The sequence below is a fragment of the Cherax quadricarinatus genome, chromosome 5 (genome assembly GCF_038502225.1).
Source record: "Cherax quadricarinatus isolate ZL_2023a chromosome 5, ASM3850222v1, whole genome shotgun sequence".
Lineage (NCBI taxonomy): Eukaryota > Metazoa > Arthropoda > Malacostraca > Decapoda > Parastacidae > Cherax > Cherax quadricarinatus.
The window spans coordinates 68,577,933-68,603,474 of record NC_091296.1 but is presented as its reverse complement, the minus strand read 5'-3'; the positions used below and the strand labels follow the sequence as shown (position 1 = coordinate 68,603,474).

Here is a 25,542-nt window from a genome sequence, read left to right as displayed (position 1 = left end):
TACCATTATAGTATGCTTTTCACTTAGCGACAAATTTGTTTACCAGTGTAGTCTTAGGAAAGGAACTCTATCGTTAAGTGAGGAGAGGCTGTATTGTAATAAACAGAATAGAGGAAATCAGCTCTAGTATATGTTATTTAGGCATGCATACTGGTTAGATAGCTCGCTGTAAGTCCGATTCATCGGTAAATGAGTATGTCGCTAAGTGAGGAAAGGCTGTATGTTCAATACTCATCTCTATCATAAATGTTGCAACCATGGCTGCTGTGTAATTTGTTGTTTCCAACTCCCAAAGTGCATTTTCAAGTTTTTAGGAAATTCACTTTGTATCCCATCATATTTTGAATACAACAATTGTGCTGCATTTCTAACAAGCACAAAAAAGTTTGTAAATAAAGACAAAATATTTCACCACTCATGGTGAAACTTTTCCTCAATAAATTTCTTGAAGTGTTCATGTGTCATCATACCAACCAGCAAGTTTTTTTTTCCTTGGACATACTGATATTCAGGGCGATGAACATGCAGACACCCACATGGTCAGATTCACAAATTGCCTGTACCGATATCCTGCAAGTGTGTTTCTGTTTCCAGTTCTGTACTCTCCTACCTTATAAATGCAACAATGTTGGTCCCATTTAGAATACAATCATTTACTTAATATACAGGCCATCTCCTGCTGACGTAAGATGACCCGGAAAGGTAGAAACATTTTCACTGTTATTCAAGAACATAAGAAAGAAGGAACACTGCAACATGCCTACTGGCCTATGCGAGGCAGGTCTAATTCTCCCACTGGCTTAAGCCAATGCCTTGATCTAGTCAAGTCAGACACATCACTTAAGGGAGGAGCATGGCATCCGACCTAGTAGCACAAGCTAGTCAGGTCCACCCACCCACACTCACTCATGTATTTATCCAACCTACTTTTAAAACTACACAACGTCTTAGCTTCTATGACAGTACTCGGGAGTTTGTTCCACTCATCCACAACTCTATAACCAAACCAGTGCTTTCCTATATCCTTCCTGAATCTGAATTTTTCCAATTTAAAACCATTGCTGCGAGTCCTGTCTATGTTAGATATTTTTAGCACACTATTTACTTCCCCTTTATTAATTCCTGTTTTCCACTTATACACCTCAATGACTGCCTTGCAAGAAGCTTGCTGACATCACAGTTTGGATGGCCCTTGAAGTACAACATCCTCACCCCTCCAGAGTGTAGGCACCATACTTCATACCTCCAGGACTCAAGTCCAGCTAACTGGTTTCCCTGAATCCCTTCACATATGTTACTTTGCTCACACTCCAACAGCATGTCAAATCACAAAAATCACTTCCCTGTACTCCTAACACACTCACAAGAACATTGCATGTCCATGCCTCTAGCGCTCAAAACCTCTTTAACTCCCTCTCTGGGATGACTACAGATAAGGGCTCTTGATCCAAGGAACTGGACTTCTCTTCCTTAGAACCTGAATGCCTCCCAAATTCCTAGGTGCTATGTGACCCCCTATAGGTTTAGTGTTTGCCCCCAGATTAAAAGAATCCTGGGATGATCTTTACCCCTCCATCCCTTCACCCCAGATTTGTATGCCCTCCAAGTCATCCTATTTTGCTCCACTCTCTAAATGTCCAAACCACCTCAACCCTCCCCTCCCCTCAAGGAAGGTTCCTTGACACTGGTGAGGGGCTCTTGATCTAGAGAATTGGATCTGTGCTCCAATTCCCTGAATTAAGCCTGAATACCTTCCACATCCTCCCCCACAGGTGCTGTATAATCCTCCCTTTTTAGCACTTCCCCCTTGATTATAATAATCAACCCTCCCCTCCTCTGCCCTCAGAATAGTATTTTTGGTAATTTCTAGCAAGCACCTGGCAGGTGCTCCTGGCAACTTCCTCACATGGGACATGGACACCGTTCCATGAAATGTGTTGGAGAGACTGGCAAGAAGTCTATTGTCTTGAGCAAACATCGAGGTACCTGTAATGGGGATTAGTTAGTGCCTACATCATCCACAAACTCCTTGGGACATACGACAAGTTGGAAAGTGGCACAACTCATCCCCACTCAATCAAATTTTAGACATAAAAGGTTCCTGGAAGCCCGTGAAGTGATACATTAACCCTTAAACGGTCCAAATGTATATATACGTTTTCTTGTGTAGCTCCCCGAATTTTTTGAGAAAAATTTTTTTTTTAATAGGAAAAATGAGCATATGGTACCCAGGCATCCCCAATTTTTTTCATATGGCGCACAGTGAGTGCGCACACCCATTCTCTCATGTCTTGGCGACTCAGGCTTATCGTGTCAATGTTGAATGAATGACAAAGGAAATGTATATACATGTTTTGGGCGCTACATGAGAGAACGTATATATGTATACGTTTGGACTGTTTAAGGGTTAAAGTATCTGGAGGTTATAATTTTTAGTCAATAAAAAACAAATAAAATGGTTTATATTTAATAAAATAATTTATATACAACAGTTTCATCATTTCAGAACCTTCAGCTCTAAAGCTGAGAGAATTTCAATACAATATAAACTTCAGCTGAGGCACTAAATTAGGACTGAGTACTTATATGCTGCAACATCCTTTATATATTAAAAGTTAGATTACTTAAGAAAAAGCATAAGTTTCACTTGTAAAGGAATTTGTGGACTGGCAGTATCATAATAATTAAATTTCTTTCATAATGAAACAGGTATATCACAGGCATAAATGTACTAGATATAGGAATTTTTCGCAAAATTTTCTCTCAAAACATTCAAGCAAATAGCATTCTATAGGATTATACTTTTTACTGATTATTATTTTTATAATAATCTTAAATAATTACTTACCTAAGTCTTGAAAATTATGTAATTACCCAAAAAATATAATTAATATAACTGATGTTTTCTAATGATTATAAATAAAAATTGAGTTTTAAAATAGGCTGAATGACAACGTAAGTGCCAAGTCCTCGGAGGCAGACAGAGGTGGTGGTAGTATTTTGTCATTTTTATCATTATATTCATGAAAGCACTAAATGTTTGTAGAGAGAATTAGCGCTTCTTTTTGATTATAATAATTGTAGAGAGAAATGGGAATATTTCTCTCGACACGCATCTTTGGTCATCAGATAACCCAATCAGTGGCACTTTCAATCATTTGACCAAGGCCTACCACTGGCTCACTGGTCTGACCTGTAAAATGGCAGGTTTTTCCACCCATTTTGTACAATAGGCAAATCATTCATAGCATATAAGAAGTGCAGTATTAGCCGGAGGCTAGCAACTACTGTTCTTAGTCATAAATGTAAGAATTGCTTCAATACATGTATATACATATACTGTATTGTATCATCAAAAAATACTCAGTAGTATCTTAAATACCATCACTGCTCTGTTGATGTCCTTTCCACATATTTTATCTCTTGTATAGCACTCGATGACATTCGCAGATTTAGTGCTTTTCATGAATATAGTACAGTAATCATGGTAATGCTCAACAGAGAAAAATATGCATGTGAACTATATACTGTATTTAAAATCTGACTACAAATAATTTTGACAGTACAATATATACATAACATTTCTTCCAGTAACTTGACTACAAACATGATTTTTTTCTCACAATAGGAAATAGTGCTGCAAAAATTTCTTGGCAAATAGTTAAAACTACTAAGCTCATTTTATGCCAATCAAGTGTTAATCTATACCAGTATACACTTTATTTTGCAAGTACTGTAACTGAGTTGTGAATATTTGAAGCTTTTATAAATAACTAGTGAGATTTGCACCAGTAGCTAAGAAACATATCTATTAAAAACAGTTACATTATTTAAAAACCTTAATTAAAAAAACTGTCAATGCCTGCAAACTATCAATGTCAGCAAGGTCATTCTTAGCAAATACCTGAACCAGTTAAATTTATTTAAGAGGTATAGTTTCACTCTTTTCTATGCTTGTTGGATCTAATAGCTTCCCCTTCTCTGAGAATATAATACTGTATATGCTACAAGTCATGTTTCACCTTATTTCCAATGTGTACCCTGCCTGCTTTGCTTGTAATTAGTGCCTAACAATCGGTAAGACATTTCCCACTAGGCAGCGCCTGGATCTTATTGATCACGCTTGAATTACGAGCTAAAAGTGCTGAATTGGCATTAATTTGCTGTCCAGTTTTGTATTTGTGATTTATAAATAATATAGCACACATCGAAGTAACCAGTGGGTTGGATGTTTGTCTATACGTATTTGTAAGAGTTCATGACTAATTGGGCGTGTAGTACAATGAAATATTCCCTTGGATTACATGCCCAGTCATGTTCAGTGCTTACATTCTTCCCTGTTTGGCAGGCTCCTGAGTTCTCTCACAGTATTTCTTAATGACCCTTGGATTATTGCAAATTTTCATCTCACTAAGTTCCCCCTTTTGGGTTTAGTGCTTGGTTTTAATTATAATAATAGTAATAATTCTAGGTAGTAGGTTGGTAGACAGCAACCGCCCAGGGAGGTACTACCGTCCTGCCAAGTGAGTGTAAAACGAAAGCCTGTAATTGTTTTACATGATGGTAGGATTGCCGGTGTCCTTTTTTCTTTCTCATAAACATGCAAGATTTCAGGTACGTCTTGCTACTTCTACTTACACTTAGGTCACACTACACATACATGTACAAGCATATATATACACACCCCTCTGGGTTTTCTTCTATTTTCTTTCTAGTTCTTGTTCTTGTTTATTTCCTCTTACCTCCATGGGGAAGTGGAACAGAATTCTTCCTCCGTAAGCCATGCGTGTTGTAAGAGGCGACTAAAATGCTGGGAGCAAGGGGCTAGTAACCCCTCCTCCCGTATAAATTACTAAATTTAAAAAGATAAACTTTCGTTTTTCTTTTTGGGGCACCCTGCCTTGGTGGGATATGGCCGGTTTGTTGAAAAAAAAAAAACACCTACCATCCGACTTACGACCACTCGACTTACGCCCGTGTTTTTTATGCCAAATTTCTGGGAAATAAACAACTATTTATGTTGTACACAGTGTTTATCCTAAACCTTACAGTGTAAAATACAATAACAACATAAAAAGTAAAGTAAAACATGAAATACCAAAATAAAACAATAAAATAAAGTCATTACAAAAATGTTTTGTTGATATTCAGTAGTAAAGTTCGACTTACGACCGGTTTCTCGGAACCGAACTCGGTCGTAAGTCGGATGGTAGGTGTAGTAATAATCTCACTAAGTGTAAAACCAATATTTTTGTTTACCAGTGTGAAGACAAGGCTTATAATCAGCTTATTTCAAATATGTCTGCAGTCCTTACAAAAAAAAAATGAAATGCCAAAGCTCCTTCTTATGCACTAGGTACATCAAATATGGTTCATTTTTTCAACCTACAGATCATGCAATTACCTACCCTGATAGTGCAGTGAGGTACAGTTTTGTTGTGAGTAGGAAATATGTTTCCATGTTCCTGCATTTTGTGCAGTAAGAGATTAACAATTTGATATTAGATTCACTGGATATTGTTGTTTTCTTACTAGCTCTATAGTTATGTAGCTACTATTGACTCTTGCTTCATTTTCTTATGCTGATTTCTTATTCTATACAATATGGACAATATAGTCTAAATGCACATAGAAACAATCCTAAGAGTAAAGTTGTGATAATTCAGTGAGAATGATGACTGAAAAGTGTCTATACAATTTCTAAAATTTTTGTATAGTGCACTGCATACTTGCCAGCTAACAGTGTTCCTCAGTTCTCAGGGTCAGTTCTTAACCCTTAAACTGTCCAAACATTGATCTACGTTCGCTCGCATAGCGCTCTGAACATAGATCTATGTTTTTTTACATGCTTTCTTATGGAGAAAATCAAGGTCAGAGTGCTACGCACGCAAACGTAGATCTACATTTGGACAGTTTAAGGGTTAAGTATTGTATAAACACTAAGATTCAATTACGGTTCTCTTATCAGTCAAAAGTTTTTCAGCTGCTGAGGGTTTTGTTTATACATCATACATCTGGTGAATCTTGGTGCACTTCAACCTAGGTAGCTCAGGTTCTCATGCCATGTGAGTTTAAACTTTTACTTTCTTTTGACTATGGGTGTTTTTGGTTCTTTGGTCTCATTGGCTTTAATTCCCTCTGAAATTATAAGATACCCATGGCTAACTATATGATTCCATATAAGCTAGATACTACACATTCTATAGGGCAACGTCTCGTACATTTTTTTTTTCTGGCCACTACTGCAGGAGTACTCCTAAAGGATGGTAAAATATCAACTTATAGAAGGTATTCTATGTCAAAGATATACAGAAGTGCAACAATACCATACAATAACCATGGTACTGTATATGTCTAAGGCTGTTCAAGATACAGCAACAATGCATACAAGTGTTTTGTCAGATGCTAATCATAGTTTATAACAGCAACACCAGTGTATACAGATGTATGTCCAATCTATTTAATACAGGTATATAGAGTACAAATCCATGGAGAAGTAGAAAAAGAATCCTTCCTTTGTAAGCCATGCATGTTGTAAGAGGCGACTAAAATGCCAGGAGCAAGGGGCTAGTAACCTTCTGTATAAATTACTAAATGTAATTGAAAAAAAATTATAAAATGTATTTTTTTTCTTTTTTTTTTGGGTCACCCTGCCTCAGTGGGAGACAGCCAGTGTAAAAAAAATATAGAGTACATTAACTATGTTGTATTTTAATTAATATTTTGTATATAGCTTTCATACAAGTTCCTCAATTCCTCAAACAAGTTTTTTAACACACCGGCTGTCTCCCACCAAGGAAGGGTGATCTGAAAAAGGAGAAAACACTTTCACCATCACTCACTCTATCACTGTCTTGTCAGAGGCATGCTAATACTACTTCAGATGCACTTTCAAACTGCAATATTCCTACCCGTCCTTCAATGTGCAGACACTGCATGTACTTCCCATTTCCAGGACTCGAGTTCAGCTTATTGGTTTCCCTGAAACCTTTCATAAATGTTACCTTCCTTACACTTCAACAGCATGTCAAGTCATAAAAACTACTTTGCATCCATTCACTCCTACCAAATACTCCTTTCTGAATGCTCATGGGATATAGAACCCTCTATCTACCATAATATACATCTTGGGTAGGTGGGGAACTAAAGCATGTTTTCCTGTCAAGTATGAGTTCTTTGATGTCTTCTTTCACTGCTTTTAAAGATTAGACATGCTGTGCGACCTGATAATCACAAAGTGCGACACTCGCGTTAAAAAAAAAAAAAAAAAATTCAGTGATTCCATGTAAATTTTGATTGCCTCTGTTTCTCTTCACGGGTGATCTATATTTTACCCAAAGTCACACTGAGGTCATTTCCATATGTGAATCCTGTTAGGATTATTCTCATAAGTCATTATACCAAGTAAGCACAGAATATTTACCTCTTAATGAAAGAAAGACTTTTTATGCTGCAATGGATCAATTGCAGCTTTAGGACTCTCATAACTTTAACCGTTTCTCTGTTGTGCATGTTATCCTTGCGCTAAGAAAATGACAAGGCTGCAATAGTCTTTTACTGGTACATTTCATGTCATTTTCAGGTGGGCTTGAGAAAGCCCACCCTTAGCTGAAATGTTGCACCAATAAAGAACTGCACTTCAATTAGTAATTGTATCACCACTTGTCAGCATTACACCTCCAGTTTGCAAATCTGACTTTGTTGCTCAGAAGGAAAGCATGGTTGACATGATCAAAGGTCTGCTGAGTGAGAATTATGTCCTACCAGTTGCTAAACAGTAACTACTAGTGAGGTGGGTTGAGTACACAACAGTGATAGAATGAAAAATAGGACTTGTATCCCTGAAAGAATTTAATTGTGTAAGAAAGATAAGTGTATTCTCATGAGTTACTGGACCCACTGATAAAAACCCTTTTCCTGTCAATCAAAGAAAAGTATTCCATTACAGTACAGCCTCTCCTCACTTTATGATGGAGTTCTGTCCCTAAGACCACATCAGTAAACAAATTCATTGCTAAGTGAGGAGCATACTATAATGGTAGTGGGTTTGTGTCAACTATCTTTGATATTGTTTTAATGTCACCTCTGCACCATTTATAACATTTCTGGTATATTTTTAAAATGTTTATACAGTAGTGTACTGTATATTGTAACAAACAGAATAGAGGAAATCAGCTCTAATGTACATTATTTAGGTATGCACACTGGTCAGAGTGCCTGTCGTAAGTCCAAGGCATTGGTAAACGAGTACGTCGCTAAGTGAGGAGAGGCTGTATATGCCAATGACATCACTGATTTAATGATTTTCCACTAAAAGAATGGTAAAGGAATAAATGTGTAACTAATATTTTATGCATTTAGTTCAGCTGTGGATTGACCTCACTTTAGAGATAATCAAAAAATAAGCATCAACCACATACTCAGCACCAAATAATTCTCAAAGAAATTAAGTAAACCTATTATGATTTATTTTGCTTTTAAATACAAGTTAGTGTCACTTACAATATATTATCACAACTCGAAAGTGTATTGTAATAATAATAATGGCTAACGCATTATCTTACAAACCCAATATCATTCCGAGTACAAGCAGCTACAAAACTAAATATGTACTCATTGTAAATGTATATACACACATGCATATACACATTAGTATATTTGTAAATTTTCATTTAACATTCCACTACAAAATCTAACAAAAGACTATACACCAGAAAATAAAATGATAGTATACACTGGATAAACAATAAGGCAAAGTACCATATATCACCATAATAATTCCTGAAATTGTGTATATTACAAGTAAACAAATCTAAGGTGAACAATGAAAAAAAAAGACTGTACATATATATGTATTTAAAATGATGTAACAAACTCAAAAGAAAAAACAAAAAAAACTTGTAAACTACTGTATTTGATCACTACTAATATAGCTTCTTATGTAAAAATAAATACTATTCTTTATAGTGAACATGAGCTGCAACCCTTAAGTTATTAAATATAGAGTTACCTATATATGGAACCTTGTGAAATAAAGGTATGCCTTGGTGTTTTCCCTAAAAGGTATTATCAAGTGCTTGGTATTTGTGAGTGGTAGCTGGAAGAACAGCAGACACTGAGTAAATTCTTAGGTTACCAGCAGTGTAGCTTTCTTGTAAGAACATGCTTGTGGCAATCAGCAGAACCATCTGTTGACAAACAATAAATATATTAAATTGCCTTATTTACTGTTTAATGTACGTTATGCCCTTAATGGTATAATGTTACTGTGGGATAATTGTTCAGTAAATCTGATTTTTATATCAATATTCATAAGTTTTCTGAATTAAAAATATGCAAGGTTTTTGGAATTTCAAATGGGATCCCCATCAATATACCTTACATAAATAAAAAAAAAAAACATACTCAGCAGTATAATTTATCATCTTGCCATTCAAACAAATTTTTTAAAATGGCCATATGTGTGCCATGTGCATAATAGTGTTCATGCTCCCTCATAACTGCATCAATGCACATAAAATCTACATATTCCACTGTGACAGATTTGTATTCAGTGCTTTTAAGTATGGCAAACTTAACATCAATATACAGTATTACATCCAGCACTTACAAGAGCAACGTGCATGGCACATACAGGCAACCACACTCCTCGGCTCAATGTGTGGTAGTCAAGTCCAATGGCATGTAGCACTGTGGGGAAGCAACCCTGGTGGAAAGAATGCATATAATAAAACACCTATTTTTTCTTTAATTAAATAATTTTCCTTGGTAAAAATTGAGGTAAAGTGATATACTAGGTACCAGTGCTTACAAAACTTGGCATGCACACATCTTTCCCCCACCCCCACGCAAACACACAGTATATGACAAAACAAATAAGTTTCCCCATGTGAACCAGGTTAAAATTCTTCCTTAATAAGCCATACATGTCACTCAATTCAAATGAAATGTCAAAGGCAAAGGTCTGGTTCCTCATATCCCTGTAATTAACAATTAAAAACAAATTTTTTCTCTAGGGCAACTTGCCTTGGTAGAAAATACCTCACAAGTTAAAGAAAAACAAGATAAACTATCAGACACTAATGCTATTATCCTATGCTGCTCACCTCGGTTATTACTTCATCTTCAGGATCAACTACATTTGCAATGTCTTTCCCACAGCCAGGTTCTACCATAAGACAGCAGGAGTCTGGGACATCTGTACCATTTCCAAAAGTTGTGGTAAACCAATCTTTGTAGCTAATAGTACCACAGCAGTTCATCTGAAAATTTAATTTGTTTTTATTAGCTGCATAAATCTCTTCAGTTATATCAACAATATAATTTTCAAATATGTAATTTACAATGATCATTTCATTTCATTCTAATACATACCAATAACTGTTTTAGATGATAAAATGTTGCCATTACACAGTCTTATAGACTACCATTTGTTTTTAAAATTTATCAGAAATTCTTTGTTACTTCATGACTTAAAGAATTAGAATGAAGATTTCTTTATTATGGCAAATTATATATGAATATTAGTAGATTCTACACACAGATGGAGTACTAACTCCCTCAAATCTGATCAAAAGTTGAGTAAAGTATAAACACAATTCTTTTTATTTCTATGAAACTGGTAAATTTGATCAACTTTCAAACAGGTTATTGCTTTTACAAAACTATACACACTTACATTATTCATCATAAATAATAACCCACCTCCATCTGGATTTCATCCCACAGCTGAGTATCAGACTCTTTCTCCCCATAATCTGCTTGGGTTCTCTCCATAGACTCACCCATGAAGTCACCCAGTGCCTGGGAGAGTGCATGCTGTTTCTGATAAACTATTGTTGTGGCTACAATTTCTGTCACCACCATCAACAGGAGCAGAGACAGACACTATTGGAATAAAATTACTATATTCAATTTTCTTGAAAGACACTGTACATTTACAAAAATCCTAAACCCATATACTAAAATTTTTGTGTGTTTTACAGATAAAATAGTAATAAAATGTCAAGGCACAATTCTACTGAGCCAACAATAAAATTATATTAGTATGCTTTATATCCCGTATGATACAAAAATGTCATTTTGACTAGCTTTATCAATAAGACAGAAGCAACTACTATGTAGTAACAGCAAAACCCACAAACAAGGACAGTATTCACTTCAGTATTTAGTATCTGATTTTCCTATTAGGGGCTAAACTTCATACTACAACCCTTGATAAGCTGATCTTTTGAACTTTAGACTGTATTATATCTATCTCTATGTCTCTCTCTATTCTCTCTATCTCTATCTCTCTCTCCTACACACACACACGTATATGTATATAATTACATGGTTAGTCATGTCAAAAATTAAAAAAACATCATAAAATTGGGAAAACAAGTTGACTTTTTTTCTTAAACTGATCCACATTAAATATATTTAACACACTGCTTTTTATGGCACTACCAAATTTTCAATAGTAACAAATATACTGCATGCTATACTTACAATCTTGAATGCTCGTGGCTTAGGAGCCAATGTAGCAATAGCACCAACAGTGCTTGTGGCAGTTATTCCAACTCCAAGCATCAAAATCATGCCCACTGCCACCCAAAGCCAGGCAGGCATCCAAGGGGAAAGATAAGCCACATATGATGTCAGGAGGCTTGCACCAGTATAGCCCACAGCTATGCCAGTGCCCTGAAACAACACTTTCATTTATATACAGTTAAAGAAGTTCATTAATGTACAGCACTTAGTACAAATTAAACTGTTGAGAATTATCACAGACTACTTATGTACAGATTTAATTAAGCTGCCAACTCTGAGGTTATGCTTTGTAGCACTCGTCTCCCAGCCTGTCCAGTGTACTCCTAAGTTGCTTTGTATAATAGTGCAGTTAGGTAGCATGTCTGTCTCACAATTACAAGATGGAAGACTGCACATCTGCTGAAACTTTCACTTCATAATCATTAAATATATTTTTTTTTTCAACAAGTCAGGCATCTCCCACCTAGGCAGGGAGACCCAAACAGAAAGAAAATCCCCAAAATGAAAATACTTTCATCATCATTCAACACTTTCACCTTACTCATACATAATCACTGTTTTTGCAGAGGCACCCAGATACAACAGCTCAGAAGCATATATAAATATACAGTGGACCCCCACATAGCGATATTAATCCGTGCAAGAGAGCTCATTGTTATGCGAAATTATCGTTATGCGAATGAATTTTCCCCATAAGAAATAATGGAAATCAAATTAATCCGTGCAAGACACCCCAAAGTATGAAAAAAAAATTTTTTACCACATGAAATATTAATTTTAATACACACAAACTGAAAAAGGCATGCACAATTACATGACACTTACTTTTATTGAAGATCTGGTGATGATTGATGGGATGGGAGGAGGAGAGAGTGTTAGTGTTTAGAAGGGGAATCCCCTTCCATTAAGACTTGAGGTGTCAAGTCCTTTTCTGGGGTTACTTCCCTTCTTCTTTTAATGCCACTAGGACCAGCTTCAGAGTCACTGGAGTTCTGTCGCACAACATATCTGTCCATAGTGGCCTGTACCTCTCGTTCCTTTATGACTTCCCTAAAGTGTTTCACAACATTGTCAGTGTAATAGTCACCAGCACGGCTTGCAATAGCAGTGTGAGGGTGATTTTCATCCATGAAGGTTTGCACTTCAAGCCACTTTGCACAGATTTCCTTAATCTTTGTAGTAGGCAATTTCTTCAATTTCTCTCTCCCCTCCTTCGAACCAGTTTCCTCAGGTCTGGCCTCTTGCTGTTGAAGTTGATCTGCTGTTGAAGTTGATCTATCAGCTCATCAGTGGTTAGTTCTTCATTGTCCTCCTCCACCAACTCTTCCACATCATCCCCACTAACCTCCAACCCCAAGGACTTTCCCAGTGCCATAATGGATTCCTCAACTGGCATAGGATTCTCAGGGTTAGCCTGAAACCCTTCAAAATCCCTTTGATCTACACATTCTGGCCACAGTTTCTTCCAAGCAGAGTTCAAGGTCCTCTTAGTCACTCCCTCCCAAGCCTTACCTATAAGGTTTACACAATTGAGGATATTAAAGTGCTCTCTCCAAAAGTATCTTAGAGTCAGTTGAGTTTCTGAGGTCACTACAAAGCACCTTTCAAACAGAGCTTTTGTGTACAGTTTTTTGAAGTTTGCAATAGCCTGCTGGTGCATGGGCTGCAGGAGAGGAGTGGTATTAGGAGGCAAAAACTTCACCTTAATGAATTTCATGTCCCCATAAAGTCGCTCTGCCACGTCTGTAGGATGACCAGGGGCATTGTCTAACACCAGGAGGCACTTAAGTTCTAATTTCTTTTCAATTAGGTAATCTTTCACATTGGGGGCAAATGCTTGGTGTAACCAATCATAGAAAAAGTCCCTAGTGACCCATGCCTTACTGTTTGCCCTCCACAGCACACACAAATTCTCCTTGAGGACATTCTTTTGCCTGAACGGTCTGGGAGTTTCAGAGTGATACACTAATAAAGGCTTCACTTTGCAATCACCAGTAGCATTGGAACACATCAACAGAGTAAGCCTGTCTTTCGTAGGCTTATGTCCTGGGAGTGCCTTTTCCTCCTGAGTAATGTAGGTCCTGCTTGGCATTTTCTTCCAAAACAGGCCTGTTTCATCACAATTAAACACTTGTTCAGGTTTCAGTCCTTCAGTTTCTATGTACTCCTTGAATTCCTGCACATATTTTTCAGCTGCTTTGTGGTCCGAACTGGCAGCCTCACCATGCCTTATCACACTAAGTATGCCACTACGCCTCTTAAATCTCTCAAACCAACCTTTGCTGGCCTTAAATTCACTCACATCATCACTAGTTGCAGGCATTTTTTTAATTAAATCCTGATGCAACTTCCTAGCCTTTTCACTTATGATCACTTGAGAGATGCTATCTCCTGCTATCTGTTTCTCATTTATCCACACCAATAAGAGTCTCTCAACATCTTCCATCACTTGCGATCTCTGTTTCGAAAACACAGTTAAACCTTTGGCAAGAACAGCTTCCTTGCCTTTTTGTTGCCCACAATAGTAGCGATGGTTGATTGGGGTTTACTATGCAACCTGGCCAGCTCGGAAACACGCACTCCACTTTCATACTTATCAATGATCTCTTTCTTCATCTCTATAGTAATTCTCACCCTTATTGCTGTAGGGTTGGCACTAGAAGCTTTCTTGGGGCCCATGGTCACTTATTTTGCAGATAAAATCACCAGAAACACTGTAATAATACGAAATGTTCCGATTGTATGCTTGGATGTTACCGCGGAGGCTGGCTGGTAAACAATGCCACCGGTGGAATGTGTGAGGCTGGCTAAGGGCGCACATTAGACGCGTCTCGGACGAACAGCGTTGAGCGGGTTTTTTAGCGGTATGCAAGGCAAAATCTTGGCGATAAAATGTAGCGGTATGAGGATTTAACGTTATGTGATGCCAACAGTATGTGGGGGTCCACTGTACAATATAAAGTGATATACTACAGTGGAACCTCAAATTTCGAACATATCGCTTATCGAACTCTTCGAAAATACAGTGGACCCCGGTATTCGATATTAATCCGTTCCTGAGAGCTCATCGAATACCGATAATATCGAAAACCGAATCAATTTTCCTCATAAGAAATAATGGAAATCAAATTAATCCGTGCAAGACACCCAAAAGTATGAAAAAAAAAATTTTTACTACATGAAATATTAAGTTTAATGCAATAGAATAATTACAATAACAATAAAATAATTGACACTTACCTTTAATGAAGATCTGGTGATGAGTGGTGGGATGGGAGGAGGGGAGAGGTGTTAGTGTTTCGAAGGGGAATCCCCTTCCATTAGGACTTGAGGTAGCAAGCCCTTTTCTGGACTTCTGTTGCACAACATAACTGGCAGCCTCACCATGCCTAATCACACTATGTATGCCACTACGATTCTTAAATCTTTCAAACCAACCTTTGTTGGCCTTAAATTCACTCACATCACCACTAGTTGCAGGCAATTTCTTTACCAAATCGTCATGCAACTGCCTAGCCTTTTCACAAATGATCGCTTGAGAGATGCTATCTCCTGCTATCTGTTTTTCATTTATCTACACCAGTAACAATCTCTCAACATTTTCTAACACTTGCGGTCGCTGTTTCGTAATCACAGTTGCACCTTTTGCAAGAACAGCTTCCTTGATTGCCGTTTTCCTGGTCACTATAGTAGAGATGGTTGATTGGGGTTTATTATACAACCTGACCAGCTCCAACACACGCACTCCACTTTCGTACTTTGCAATTATCTCTTTCTTCATTTCATAAGTCATTAGCGACTTTTTTCTCGAAGGGTTGGCACTAGAAGCTTTCTTGGGGCCCATGGTGACTTATTTTGCAGAAACAAGCACCAAACACAGTGATAATACATGTATGGATAATATGGAATGTACTGAATGTATCCTTAGATGCGTGCACACTGGCTGGCTTGTAAACACTAGCACACACGGAGCAGTTCAGGCCACACGTGGACAGGTCTCGTACGAATCGTAACGAATACCGGGTTTTCAATCGAATACCGAGGAAAAATTTTTGCGTTAAAATGCATCGAAAACCGGATTTATCGAATACCGATGCCATTGAATACCGGGGGTCCACTGTAGAACCCCTTTTTTCGAGCCAACTTTGTCCCTATTATCAAACTCACCCCTATTTTCAAACCGCCAGGTACCGGACCTGTCCGGCAGCCCACTCTGTCCGCGTCCCCACGCAGGCGCCGTGAGCCAGTCTGGTTTTGTTGATGCTTGAGTGAACACTAACCTGCGCTCTCATTCAAACATTTTACGATTATTTCATTGTGTTTAGTGCTTGTGGGACTGTGAAATAAGCTACAATGGGCCCAAAGAAACTTGCTAGTGGTACCCCTGTGGTAAAGAAAGTGAGAAACACCATAGAAGGAAATAATACAGAAGTGGAATGATGTCCAAGTGGAATGATGTCCAAATGTTTGTGGAGAAGTACCACCCTGAGCAAGCTGAAACAAGCCATCTTTGCAACAAGTTCAGTGATAGAACCATGTCACATTTTAGGGAAATCATAAAGAGGCACCAGAAACAGAGGACTGTGGACAGTTATTTTGTGAGACAGGGGGTCCAATGACTCTCAAGCTGGTCCTTGTGGCATTAAAAGACAGAGAATGGAAGTAACCCCAGAGAGGGCTTTGATACCTGAAGTCCTCATGGAGGGGGATTCTCCTTCCAAACACTAACCCCAACTCCCTCCTTCCTCCTCCCTATCTTCCAGATGCCATCACTAGTCTTCAATAAAGGTAAGTAAAGTGTTATTTTATGTTTATTTATATTTATTAATACATAATTGAACACTATATTTGCTGTGTGTATGTAAAACTATAATTAATCTCTATAAAATGTATTTTTTTTGGTGAATATTTTTGGGTTTCTGGAACGGACTAATTGTATTTCCAATATTTCTTATGGGAAATATTGCTTCGCTGTTCAGACTTTTCGAATTTAGAACTAATTCCTGGAACAGATTAAGTTCGATATTTGAGGTTCCACTGTGCGTGCGTGCATGTGCGTATGCATGTGCATGTGTGTGTGTACTCACCTAATTGTGGTTGCAGGGGTCAAGACTTAGCTCCTGGCCCCGCCTCTTCACTGATCGCTACTAGGTCCTCTCCCTCTCTGCTTCCTGAGCTTTGTCATACCTCTTCTTAAAACTATGTATGGTTCCTGCCTCCACTACTTCACTTGCTAGGCTATTCCACTTCCTGACGATTCTATGACTGAAGAAATACTTCCTAACGTCCCTGTGACTCATCTGAGTCTTCAGCTTCCAGTTGTGACCCCTTGTTTCTGTGTCCCCTCTCTGGAACATCCTATCTCTATCCACCTTGTCTATTCCCTGCAGTATCTTGTATGTCGTTATCATGTCTCCCCTGACCCTTCTGTCCTCCAGTGTCGTCAGTCCGATTTCCCTCAACCTTTCCTCGTACGACATTTCCCTAAGCTCTGGGACTAGCCTTGTTGCAAACCTTTGTACTTTCTCTAACTTCTTGACATGCTTGACCAGGTGTGGGTTCCAGACTGGTGCTGCATACTCAAGTATGGGCCTAACATACACAGTGTACAGTGTCTTGAACGATTCCTTATTAAGGTATCGGAACGCTATTCTCAGGTTTGCCAGGCGCCCGTATGCTGCAGCAGTTATTTGGTTGTTGTGTGCCTCCGGTGACGTGCTCGGTGTTATGGTCACCCCAAGGTCTTTCTCCCTGAGTGAGGTCTGTAGTCTTTGTCCACCTAGCCTGTACTCTGTCTGTGGTCTTCTTTGCCCCTCCCCAATCTTCATGACTTTGCATTTGGCAGGGTTGAATTCGAGAAGCCAGTTTCTGGACCACATGTCCAGCCTGTCCAGGTCTCTTTGCAGTCCTGCCTCATCCTCATCCGATTTAATTCTTCTCATCAGCTTCACATCATTTGCAAATAGGGACACTTCAGCGTCTATTCCTTCCATCATGTCGTTCGCATATATCAAAAATAGCACTGGTCCTAGAACTGACCCCTGTGGGACCCCGCTCGTCACAGGTGCCCACTGTGATACCTCTTCACGTACCATGACTTGTTGTTGCCTCCCTGTCAGGTATTCCCTGATCCATTGCAGTGCCCTCCCTGTTATATGCGCCTGATCCTCCAGCTTCTGCACTAATCTCTTGTGGGGAACTGTGTCAAAGGCCTTCCTGCAGTCTAGGAAAATGCAATCAACCCACCCCTCTCTCTCGTGTCTTACTTCTGTTACCTTGTCATAAAACTCCAGAAGGTTTGTGACACAGGATTTCCCTTCCATGAACCCATGCTGGTTTTCATTTATAATCTTGTTCCGTTCCAGGTGTTCCACCACTCTCCTCCTGATAATCTTCTCCATGACTTTGCACACAATACATGTCAAAGACACAGGTCTGTAGTTTAGTACCTCATTTCTGTTTCCTTTCTTAAATATGGGGGCTACATTTGCCGTCTTCCATTTCTCAGGTAGTTGCCCAGTTTCAAGGGATGTGTTGAAGATTGTGGTTAGGGGCATGCACAGCATCTCTGCTCTGTGTGTGTGTGTGTGTGTGTGTGTGTGTGTGTACTCACCTAGTTGTACTCACCTAGTTGAGGTTGCAGGGGTCGAGTCCAAGCTCCTGGCCCCGCCTCTTCACTGGTCGCAACTAGGTCACTCTCCCTGATTATTATTATTATAATCAAAAAGAAGTGCTAAGCAACAAGGGCTATACAGCACTGCAGGGTAGGGAAGGAAGCGAGCGTATTGGATGGCAGAAGGGAGGAGGGATGATCAGTAGGTTACAGAAAACAGCGGGGCAGGGGATAGAACGGGGGTAGAGGGTAGCAAGAGATTGAAGTAGAAAGGGCTGAAGGTATCAGAATTTGTGAAGTAAGTCAGTTGTTGTCAAAAAGTCAATGAGAGAGTCTGGATGAAAGGTGGGTCCATCAGCGAGATGGGAAGGTAAAGAGAGAGCAGCAGAGCGAAGACGACGACGGAGGTAAATTCTGCGTGCTCATTGATAAAGTGGGCAGTCCAACAGAATGTGGCTGACTGATAATGGAACTTGGCAATTCTCACAGAGAGGAGCAGGGCGCCTCTCCATGAGATATCCATGATTAAGACGAGTATGGCCAATGCGAAGAGGGGAGAGAGTAGTCTCCCAACCTCGACAGTGGTGATAAGAAGACGGCCAGTAACCTATACTCGGTTTAAAAGATTGAAGTTTGTTGCCGAGCATAGTAGACCAACGTTGTTGCCAACGGGTGTGAAGGTGGGAAGATATTGCAGCAAAATAGTCCGTAAATGGAATACCTATACATGAAACTGGTAGGTCATGTACTGCTGACCGCGCAGCAGTGTCTGCCTGTTCATTGCCCTGTACGTCAACATGACCAGGGACCCAACAAAAAACAATATCTTTATGCTTGGTAAAGATGCGGCATAGCCAAAGTTGGATACGGAGGACTAAGGGGTGAGGTGTATCAAATTTCTGTATAGCCTGTAAAGCACTAAGTGAGTCTGAGACAACCACAAATGATGACACAGGCATAGATGCAATATGGATAAGTGCTGTAAGGATGGCATACAATTCAGCAGTAAAAATACTAGCCGAAGATAGTAAATGCCCTTGTACGACGCTGTCCGGAAACACTGCTGCGAATCCTATGCCGTCAGAAGACTTAGAGCCATCTGTGTACACAGCAATGGCATGAGAATGAGAGTGAAAGTGGTCAAGAAAAAGAGAGCGGGAAGCGACTGTAGACAGTTGGGCTTTCGAGCAAGGGAGAGTGAAAGAACAGACTCGAACAGCTGGAACTTCCCAGGGGTGTAGGGAAAAGTGAGATGCTACATGTACATAGAAAGGTGGTAATTGAAGAGAAGACAAGAGCGAATGAAGGCGAAGAGAGAAGGGACGGAGTAAACAGGGGCGGCGAACAAATAAAGAATGTCTACTAATATCAGTGACCATTCTATAAATGGAAGGATTGCGGAGATCATGAGAGCGTACATAGAAGCGAAGGCAATGGGCATCACGGCGATCGGATAAGGATGGAACGTTCGCTTCTGCATAGAGGCTCTCGACAGGGGAAGAGCGAAAAGCACCAAGGCATAAACGTAATCCTTGGTGATGAATGGGGTTAAGGCTAGAGAGAGTAGCAGGAGATGCCGCTGAATAGATCTGGTCACCATAATCAAGTTTCAATAAAATAAGGGTGGAATGTAGGCGAAGGAGGGTTCGACGATCAGCTCCCCATGAAAGATGAGCAAGGGTTTTAAGAAGGTTCAGCCGGCTGTGACAAGTTGCCTTCAGAGAGGTAATGTGAGGTTTCCAGGATAACCTACGATCAAAGAGGAGGCCCAGAAACTTGACTGTATCACGTTCAGGGATACGGGAGCCATAGAGGTACAAAGGATGATCGGAGATGACAGAGCATCTAGTGAAAGTAATTTGGTGGGTTTTAGTGCTGGAAAATTTAAACCCATGTGTGGTGGCCCAATTGGAAACACGGTCGACTGCATGCTGGAGAGAAACTGTAATAAGGTGACAGTCAGCGCCTGCACAGGCAATAGCGAAGTCATCAACATAGAGTGATGACCAAATATTTGATGGAAGACTAGAGGCCAAATCATTAATAGCAAGGAGAAAAAGTGTTGTGCACAGAACACATCCCTGGGGGACACCTTCAGCTTGGATAAAGTCCGGGGAGAGCACATTATTAACCCGAACACGGAAATGCCTGTCAGTTAAAAAGTTCCTAAGGAAGGATGGTAGATTGCCTCAAAGGCCTAAGGAGTGGGCTTGGGCTAAAATATTATACCTCCAAGTTGTGTCATATGCCTTCTCAAGGTCAAAAAATATGGCAATAACTGAGTGGTTATTCACAAAGGCATTACGAACATACGTATCCAAGCGTAGTAAGGGGTCTATGGTAGAACGTCCCTTACGAAAGCCATATTGACGAGTGGAGAGACTGTTGTGTGTCTCTAAATACCACACTAAACGTCTATGTACTAGGCGTTCCATCACTTTGCAAACTGCACTGGTAAGAGCAATGGGACGATAGTGGGAGGTTTCATGTCCTGTAGTGCCTGGTTTGCGGAAAGGGAGAACAATGGCGGATTTCCACAGCTGTGGAAGAACTTGTGACCAAATAAGATTGTAAAGGCATAATAGGACTGCAAGGGCTGACTGATGTAAATGTTGTAGCATACGAATATGAATGTCGTCGGGCCCAGCTGCCGATGATCGGCAAGCTGAGAGTGTTGCCTCCAGTTCTTGAAGTGTAAAAGGCACATTATACTGTCCTTCTCTGAGAGAAGAAAAGTCCAAGGGTGCTAACTCTCTGGCAGACTTTGAGGAAAGAAATGAGGGGCATAGATGGAGTCCCTGAGAAATACGGACCAGATGATTGCCAATTTCATTGGCAACATCTAGTGGGTTTGCTATATCAACACCGGCAACCCGCAGAACAGGAGCCGGGTCAGGAGAATATTTACCACTCAATTTTCGTACTTTTTTCCAGACTGCACTCATAGAGGAAGCAGAGGTGATGGTGGAGACATAATCTCACCAGCAAGTGCGTTTAGCGTCACGGATGACACGGCGAGCGATCGCACGCTTCTGCTTAAAATCAAAAAGTCTCTCTGTGGTTCTATTGTACCGGTACCTGCCCCATGCAGCGCGTTTCAAACGTACTGCACGAGCACAAGCAGGAGACCACCAAGGCACGTATTTCTGAGAATGCCTGCCCGAAGTTTGGGGTATAGAATGAGAAGCTGCGGTTAAAACGGAGGACGAGAAGAGGTGTAAAAGCTCATCGATGGAGGACGAAGAAGGAACCTCTCTAAAAACAGTTAGGTGTGAGTAAAGGTTCCAATTTGCCTGATCAAATTGCCAGCGTGGGATGCGAAGAGGTAGTGAATATGAAGGGGAAGTAAGAATGATTGGGAAATGATCGCTGTCATGTAAGTCCGGAAGAACAGACCAAGTGAAGTCTAATGCGGTGGAGGAAGAGCAGACTGAGAGATCGATGCAAGAGAGAGTGTGAGTCCGAGGATCAAAATGGGTGTGACTACCTGTATTTAAAACATGGAGGGGGTGGGTGGCAAGAAAAGCCTCTAACTGAATTCCACGGGAATCACAGTGAGACCCCCCCCCCAGAGGAAATGGTGGGCATTAAAATCACCAAGTAACAGAATCGGTGGTGGTAATGACGAAACAAGAAAGGCAATATCCGGAATAGATAATGCCCGAGAAGGAGAGAGATAGTATAAAGAACAGAGCGTATACCACCTATGCAAGTGGATACGGGCTGCTGTGTAATGCAGCGAAGTACGAACAAATAGCTGATGGTACGGAATATCAGTGCGTAGAAGAAGGGCACTTTCATTAAAGGTCCCATCAGGAAAAGGATCTGAAGAATACAATAAATTATAGCCTGAGATGGGAGAGATAACAGCAGTGTGTAATTTTGGTTCCTGTAAGCAAACACCAACAGGGGCAAACTGGGAGAGTAACATCTAAAGCTCACCCCGATTACCCCTGAGGCCGCGTATATTCCACTGTAAATAGGCCATGATTGGCAATGATAAAGATACCTGAAATCCGCAGGTAAGGGTTCCTACGGACTAGAGGGGTTAGAAAAGTCCACATGCGGAGGCAGTGGAAAACGTTCAAGCAGCGAAGGAACGGTGCACTGTGAAGAAAGGAGTTGCGCAGATGGAGTAGAGGAGAGAGAAGGAGCGGAGGGTGGATCAGTGTCCATTGATGGTTTGGTCTCTGCAATATATTCAGAGATTGCTTCAAGTGTTTCAGAATTCAGAGACGTCGTATGGGAGACAATATTGGAAATGGTAGGGGGAGGATGAGTAAATATTGGAACTGTAATGGACTGTACCAAGGTAGGGGGGGGGGCAAAAGGGTGGAGGGAACTGGAGAAGTGTGGAAGGGGACAGAAGAGGCAGAAACCTGGGAGGTGGCAGAAGAGGAAGAAACTTGTGAGGAAACAGGGGAGGAAGGTACAGTACGAGGAGGAGGGTGAACCTCTACACTTGTAACAGAGCCAGTGAGAGGGGGAGAACCAGGTACAGAGACAGGGAAGGGAAAATGAGGAGGTGGAAGATGGGTAGGAGGTGTTAACGGACCTTTTTTTGACTTTTGAGAAGTAAAGGGACGATTGGGAGGAGGTGTCATACGAGATCTCGTCGCTACTGAGGCTTGTGAGAGAGAACGCGAAGAAGTGAGATCAGACTGAGACGTTGAAGTAGGGACGTCTGAGCCGAGGACAGCAAAAGAATTAGCTACAGGAGTGACTATGGGAGAGGTAACTACAGAGGTGGGTGCAGAAGATGGGATACCAGAAGTGGGGGGACGTTTTGAAACACGGGAATAAGAAACACGAGGTAGTCTCCCTTGGAGGCGGAGATGAGAAACTGCCATGGCATAAGGGAGACTTTCTGCCTCTTTGAGGTAACGGATTTCCCGCTCATTTAAGTAGACTTGACAACGGCGAGAGTACGAAGGGTGAGCCTCATGACAATTAAGGCAAGAGGGAGGTCGATTGCAAGACGTATTAGAATGGTCATTGGCACCACAGACTGGGCATTCGGCGATAGATCTGCAATATTTCGCTGGATGGCCAAATCGCCAGCAATTTCTACACTGTTGCGGTGTAGGGATCACCTTTCGAACTTGTAACCGATGTTCTGCTACATTAACTGAGGATGGGAGTTCACGGCTGTCAAAAGTTAAACGAGCCACATTGCTAGGGTATCGTCTCCGCCCGCGGGCAGGAAGAACGTAAGTGTCTACCTTGAGGATTGGGAGATCTTGGAGTTCCAGCTGTTCAAGAATGTCAGTGCCACATGTCTGGAAATTTTGTTGAACTATGGTATGGGGCAGAATGACGGTACCACTACAAGAATTGAGGGAATGATGCTTTTCAATAGTGACAGGAACAGTATCGATATGGGAAAGACGAGAAAGCTCTTGAGCCTGGGTAGCATTCTGTACGGTGACGATGCGTGTACCGTTCTTAAGAGCATGAAAAGAAATATCTTTACCAACATGGCGTAGGAGTGCCTTGCCAATACTGTGGTCAGAAAGATAGGCAGTAGAGGAAGTCGGTCGTAAAGTGAAGAATTTAGTCCATTGTGCAGTCTGAAACTGAGCGTGGAAAGGTAGTGAAGGACGTGTCGATGTTTTCTGAGAAGAACGAGAAGGTGGAGAAGTATCATCAGCAGGTAACTGTCGTTGGCGTTTAGGCGTGGGACCAGAGTTGGTCCGACGTGGAACGGGCCGGCAATTCGAAAATTGCCGCACCGTAGAGGGAGAGGCCGGAAGCATAGTCAGAGGAGAGCGAAGGTCAGATAAATCGAAGGAGTCAGTCGAGGCCTCAGTACCTGAAGCGGGTGAGGAAACAGCACCGGCAAGAGGTACAGAGGCATGAGGAGTGTCCGAAGAGTGGTCCAAAGACGAGGCGGGGTCAGAACGGGGTGCGGTATCAAGAAGGGGCCCGGGGGTAGCAGGTTCATGGACTAGGGCTGCCATGGTTAGGTTACTTCTTTCTTTTTGTTTTTAAGAAAAAAAAAGAAAGAAAAGAAAATAAAAATAAAAAAAAGAATAAAAAAAGGGGGGACCGGGGAGGGATAGTTCTTAGGAGGAATGAAAGGGCCAGAAATCTCCCTCCGCGCCCAAGAGGACCTCAGCACCACAAGTAGCGCAGATGCAGCATGGAACCCGTGCCATACCCTACCCATCATGCCAGTAAACCGGCAATCCGGGATAGCAACCTCACATCTGCGAGCTACCTCGGTGGACAAAAGAGAGGGCGGCCGGAAATCCACCACAAAGCATACCTCCTTCGGCCACCACCCCCGGAATCCGAAAGGTGGCTTCTATAGATACACCCGTCGCTTGAGAGACACCCAAACCACCCTCCGGGATACCGGAGAGGGATCAGGACATCCCCAGGCAATCCAGATTCCACGGCAAACTACGCCACCACCAAGAACCTCAACGGAATGGGATGGACCCCGGTACCCTTTCCCCTACCTAGGAACTAGCGTGCCTGTGGGAAAAAAAAAACAAAGGCCAAAAAGGAAGGGCAAAAGGGAGGGGTGGGGAGGAGGAGGAGGAAAGGAAAAAGGGGAGGATGGGATAGGGAACGGGGGATTGGGGGGTAATTAGGTTCGGTCTGAGGAAGTAGACCGACAGGTCTACTTCCTCAGACCAAGAGCCTCTTCACCACGCCAAGGAGCCCCCCTTGAAGAGGTCACTCTCCCTGAACCACGAGCTTTATCGTACCTCTGCTTAAAGCTATGTATGGATCCTGCCTCCACTACATCGCTTCCCAAACTATTCCACTTCCTGACTACTCTGTGGCTGAAGAAATACTTCCTAACATCCCTTTGATTCATCTGTGTCTTTAGTTTCCAACTGTTTCCCCGTGTTGCTGTGTCCAGTCTCTGGAACATCCTGTCTTTGTCCACCTTGTCAATTCCTCTCAGTATTTTGCAAGTCGTTATCATGTCCCCCCTATCTCTCCTGTCCTCCAGTGTCGTCAGGTTGATTTCCCTTAACCTCTCCTCGTAGGACATACCTCTTAGCTCTGGGACTAGTCTTGTTGCAAACCTTTGCACTTTCTCTAGTTTCTTTACATGCTTGGATAGGTGTGGGTTCCAAACTGGAGCCGCATACTCCAATATGGGCCTAACGTACACGGTGTACAGGGTCCTGAACGATTCCTTATTAAGATGTCGGAATGCTGTTCTGAGGTTTGCCAGGCGCCCATATGCTGCAGCAGTTATTTGACTGATGTGTGCTTCAGGAGATGTGCCTGGTGTTATACTCACCCCAAGATCTTTTTCCTCGAGTGAGGTTTGTAGTCTCTGGCCCCCTAGACTGTACTCTGTCTGCGGTCTTCTTTGCCCTTCCCCAATCTTCATGACTTTGCACTTGGTGGGATTGAACTCCAGGAGCCAATTG

The 25,542-nt window shown here is 41.2% G+C and overlaps 1 protein-coding gene across 1 annotated transcript in view; it reads right to left on the bottom strand.

Annotated features, from left to right (window-relative positions):
• Positions 1-2,451: 2,451 nt before the first annotated feature.
• The window catches only part of LOC128685021 (CD151 antigen), a 55,986-nt gene continuing 32,895 nt past the window's right edge, over positions 2,452-25,542 (bottom strand). Inside the window, exons 2-6 of the mRNA XM_053771456.2 lie at positions 11,491-11,682; positions 10,705-10,887; positions 10,107-10,262; positions 9,611-9,706; positions 2,452-9,188 (exon numbers count right to left, since the gene is read on the bottom strand). Coding sequence (XP_053627431.1) covers positions 9,057-9,188; positions 9,611-9,706; positions 10,107-10,262; positions 10,705-10,887; positions 11,491-11,682 — 759 coding nt within the window. The 3' untranslated portion in view covers positions 2,452-9,056. The remainder of the gene's footprint in view (positions 9,189-9,610; positions 9,707-10,106; positions 10,263-10,704; positions 10,888-11,490; positions 11,683-25,542) is intronic.